This window comes from Ooceraea biroi, unplaced genomic scaffold, assembly GCF_003672135.1.
Source record: "Ooceraea biroi isolate clonal line C1 unplaced genomic scaffold, Obir_v5.4 UnassembledTig81, whole genome shotgun sequence".
In the NCBI taxonomy this organism is placed as follows: domain Eukaryota; kingdom Metazoa; phylum Arthropoda; class Insecta; order Hymenoptera; family Formicidae; genus Ooceraea; species Ooceraea biroi.
Genome location: NW_020825174.1, coordinates 8,677 through 13,177, shown reverse-complemented (window position 1 = coordinate 13,177; position 4,501 = coordinate 8,677). Strand labels below are relative to the sequence as shown.

The 4,501-nt window shown below is 71.0% G+C and overlaps 1 protein-coding gene across 1 annotated transcript; it reads left to right on the top strand.

The window, feature by feature from the left end:
- Window positions 1-160: 160 nt before the first annotated feature.
- LOC113563538 lies at window positions 161-964 on the top strand. Its single transcript, XM_026975191.1, has one exon. The coding sequence runs from the start codon at window positions 161-163 to the stop codon at window positions 962-964; it is 804 nt and encodes a 267-aa protein (XP_026830992.1).
- Window positions 965-4,501: the final 3,537 nt, after the last annotated feature.

Here is a 4,501-nt window from a genome sequence, read left to right as displayed (position 1 = left end):
AGCCGACGCCTGCTGATGGGGACAAGGGAGGGCCGGCTCCTCCGCGGGAGGAGGAGCCGAAGCCCCGACGGGTGACCCGCTCCATGGGGAAGAAGAAGGCGGAGGAGAAGGACGACGATGGTGCGAGGGGCCTGGAGGAGCCCGCCATGGACGTGGAGTAATGGCGGGCCAGGTCCTCCAGGCCAACCTTAACCGCGCCCGCCGGGCTCAGGATCTTTTCCTCCAGAGCCTGGCGGAGCGCGGTTACGCGTTGGGCATCGCGGCGGAGCCCTTCAGGCCCCCCGCGGACAGCCCCAGTTGGGCCGTCGGCGGGGGGGGCCTCGTCGCGATCGTGCGCGGCGACGCCGCGGGCTCCCCTCCCCTCCGAGTGTTGGAGGTCGGGGGGGAGTTCGTGGCGGCGCAGTGGGGAGGCATCACCGTGGTCGGGGTCTACGTGTCCCCGAGCCTGAGTCTCGCCGAGTACGAGGGGTTCCTGGACAGGCTGGGGGGGTGCATAGTTCGGCACCCCCGCGGCCTGTTGTTGGTCGCCGGGGACTTCAATGCGAAGTCCGCGCTCTGGGGTTCCCGGCGGCCGGACGCGAAGGGCGCGGTGCTGGCGGACTGGGCGGCGGGTCTGGGCCTGCATTTGTTGAACGTGGGCTCGGACAGCACCTGCGTGCGGTGGGCGGGGGAGTCCGTGGTCGATCTGACCTGGGCATCTCCGGCCCTCGCGCGTCGGGTGTCGGGGTGGAGGGTGTTGTCGGGGGTGGAGACGCTGTCGGACCATAGATACGTGTCTATGGTGGTGTCTCCGCCCTCGGGCTCCGCCCCCGCCAACGGGGGACGGGCGGACCCCGACCGCGGAGATGGGCGCTCAAGGGGCTGTCTGGTGACAGACTGGTCGCCGCCCTGCTCGCGTCCACGTGGCCGGAGAGGCCGGAGGGCACGGTGGAGGAGGAGGCCGGCTGGCTCGGGGACATCGTGACGCAGGCGTGCGACTTTGCGATGCCCCGGGCCGGCCGGCCTCGGCGACGGCCCACCTACTGGTGGAGCGCGGGATTGGCGGAGCTGCGGCGCGCATCGGGGCGCGCCTGGCGCCGCTTCTCCCGCGCCCGTCGCCGGGGGACGGCGGCGGAGGTGGACGCGCGCTACGGGGAGCTCCAGGAGAGACGGAGCTCCCTGAGGGCGGCGATCAGGGACGCCAAGGCGAGGGCCTGGGAGGAGCTCCTCCGGTCCGTGGAGGGCGATCCCTGGGGGCGTCCGTACCGGCTCGTGATGGGCAAGTTGCGGCAATGGACGCCCCCGGAGACGGAGGAGATGGATCCCCTGGAGCTGCGCGGGGTCCTGGACACCCTCTTCCCGGCGGGAGGCGGGTGCCCGGGACCCCCGGAGTGGATGACCTCCGAGCGGCCCCAGGAGATACCGGGGATCGGTCCGGAGGAGTGGGCGGGGATCCTGCGCCGGCTGCGGGGCCAACGGGCCCCGGGGCCGGACGGGATTCCCAGCCGGGTCTGGGCCCTCGCGATGGAGGTCCTGGCCCCGCGAGTGAGGGCGCTCTTCGAGCGGTGCCTGGTGGAGGGACGCTTCCCCGCGGCTTGGAAGAGGGCCAAGCTGGTCCTCATCCCGAAGGGCGGCGGAGGGACGCGGCGGCGGTGCGCAAGTTCCGGCCGATATGCTTGCTGGACGAGATCGGCAAGCTGTTCGAGCGGGTGATAGCGGGCCGTCTCGTCCGGCACCTGCCCGGGGGTGCTCCGGGTGAGGAGGAGAGACAGTTCGGCTTCCGGGAGGGCCGCTCCACGGTGGACGCCGTGTTGAGTGTGAGGGCCCTCACGGAGGCCGCTGTCTCGAGGGGGGGAGTTGTGGTGGCGGTGTCGCTAGACATAGTGAACGCCTTCAACTCCCTCCCTTGGGGAGTGATAGTGGAGGAGATGCGCGCGCAGCTCCTCCCTCCCTACCTCGCGAGGGTGATCCTGGAGTACTTCCGGGACAGGTCGCTGGAGTGGGTCGACCGGGACGGGCGCACCAGGACCCGCGAGGTGGAGCGCGGCGTGCCGCAGGGGTCGGTCCTCGGACCGCACCTGTGGAGGCTCGCGTACGAGCGGGTCACGCGCGTCCTTCTGCCGCCCGGCTGTCACGTGAGGTGTTACGCCGACGACACCTGCGTGATGGCCGAGGGTCCGAGCTGGGGGGAGGCGTCCGGCCTGGCGGAGTTGGCGGTGGCGGTGGTGGTCCGCGCCATCAGGGAGGCTGGGCTGGAGGTGGCGCCGCAGAAGACCCAGGCGATGTTCTTTTTCGACCATCGCCGGGGTCTGCCGCCTCCGGCCGAGATACGGGTCGGCGGGGTCAGCGTCCCGGTGGGGACCAAGATGAAGTATCTTGGCCTCACCCTGGACGGCACCTGGTCCTTCGGGGAGCACTTCGGCGGGCTGGCGCCGAGGCTGGAGGGGGCGACCAACGCGCTGAGTCGCCTCCTCCCGAACCTCGGGGGCCCGGAGACGCGGGTGCGCCGCTTGCTGGTGGGAGCGGTGCGGTCGATCGCCCTGTACGGGGCGCCGGTGTGGGCGGAGGACCTCGCGGCCTCCCGGCGGGCCCTCCAGGTGGTGAGGGCGGCCGAGAGGCGGCTGGCCGGGAGGGTCGTGAGGGCGTACCGCACCGTCTCTCACCGAGCGGCGCTGGCCCTGGCGGGCACCCCCCCCGTGGAGCTGCTGGCGGAGGGACACGCTAACGCGTACCTCCGCCGGCGGGACCTGCGGGAGAGGGGTGTGGTGCTGACGGCCAGGGCAAAGGGGGCCCTGAGGGAGCAGGGGAGGAGGGCGGTGCTGCTGAAGTGGCAGCGGCGACTCGCCGACCCGGGTGAATCGGGTCGGAGGGTCGCCGGGGCCGTCCAGCCCATCCTCTGCGAGTGGGTGGACAGAGGATGGGGGACGTTGACCTACAGGACGACACAGGTTCTCTCCGGACACGGATGCTTCGGGGAGTTCCTGTGTCGTATCGGGAAGGAGCGCGGACCGCACTGCCACCATTGCGGGGCGGAGAGGGACACGGCGGACCACACCCTAGCCGAGTGCGCGGCATGGGGTGAGGAACGCCGTGTCCTTAAAGACGTGGTAGGGGAGGACCTCTCGCTGCCGACCGTCATGCGGAAGATGGTCGGGAGCGAGAGGAACTGGAGGGCGGTCTCCTCCTTCTGCGAGCAGGTGATGCTGCGGAAGGAGGAGGCCGAGCGCGAGCGCCGACCGGGAGTCGGCCGGAGGGGTCCCGGCCACGGATGACGGCGGGGGGGCCGCGGGGCGCCTTAATGGCGCCGGCGGCCCCCTCGTCGCGTCCGGGGCGGGAGTGCGAGGAGCAGGGGGTGGAGACTCGGGAGGGAGGTCGCGGAGACCTCCCTCCGGAGTCGCGGGGAAGGGCCCCGACTCGGGTGGAGTCGGGGCTGCAGGCGCGTGACCCCCGTTGGGGGCAGAGTGTCGGCGGGGCATTTGCCCGGGCACTCGGGTGACTGGTCGTCGGGGCATCTGCCCGGGCCGTCATCGTCGAGGGGTCCGAGGACTCCTTGACCCCCAACGGGGAGTATCGGGGACGGGTGGGCGAGGGCCGACTTGGGAGCGTCGGCCGTCGCCCTAAAACCTCCCCTCGACAGAGAGGGAGGTCCCCGCGGAGCGGTGGTCTGCCACGCACCGCGGGTGGGGATTAGGGCCCGAAAGGGCAGCGCACCGGCGCTAGGGACGTATACCGGGCATCGTGGGGCGCGAACGAAGTGCCGTTTGGCCGATCTCGCGCCCCATACAGCCAGGGTTGGCAGACGGAGGTAGGTTTAGTGAGTATGAGTCTCACACTCCCCTCGCACCCCGCCCAAGGGGAGCGAGGGGGCCCATGACGGGTTCCTCCTCCGAAAAAAAAAAAAAAAAAAAAAAAAAAAAAGGTAGGTTAGGTTCCCTCAGGGGCCTGCTACGGTGTAGCAGGTACGGGAATGACGTTCCCGGGGGCACCCGAGTCACGGTATGAGTGTATGAATGAATGGGCCCCGGTCGGCCCGCTGTGGATATTCCCCGCAGACTAGCCAAGGGGGAGTAGTAGGCCCCCCGACCGTGCCGCTCGTTGCCGGCCAGGTACCAGGCCTCTTCCCCGGGGCGTCGGGCAGTGCGCCCGACGTCGCGGGGCGAATGCGGAACGTGGGAGCCCGCTGTTCGACCGCCGGGGGCTTGCCCCTGGCGATCGGCCCGGCGGGGGCGCCCTGTGGTGGGGGCGCCGTCGGCGGCGGGCGGAGGATCGGAGCCAATGCGGGGGTTGAAGCGTCGGTGCCGGGCGGGGGAGCGGGGAGCACTCGGCCAGTGTCTCCCCATAACCGCGTGGCTGCCAGGCGGTGGTGAGTGCACTGGAGCCGTCCGGGTCGGGGCCGTGTAGGACCCCGTTCGGATCGGGGCCTGCACGTCGTCGCCGGACGTAAAGCCCCAAAATTTTGTATCGGGGGCCGGCTTCACCGGTAACCCCACCCTCTTTCGGCTCTCGGTGGGACTAGGGTTGG

Bases quoted from the DNA above. Each gene is read 5' to 3' on its own strand.
- LOC113563538 (XM_026975191.1), top strand. From the start codon at position 161: ATGGCGGGCCAGGTCCTCCAGGCCAACCTTAACCGCGCCCGCCGGGCT.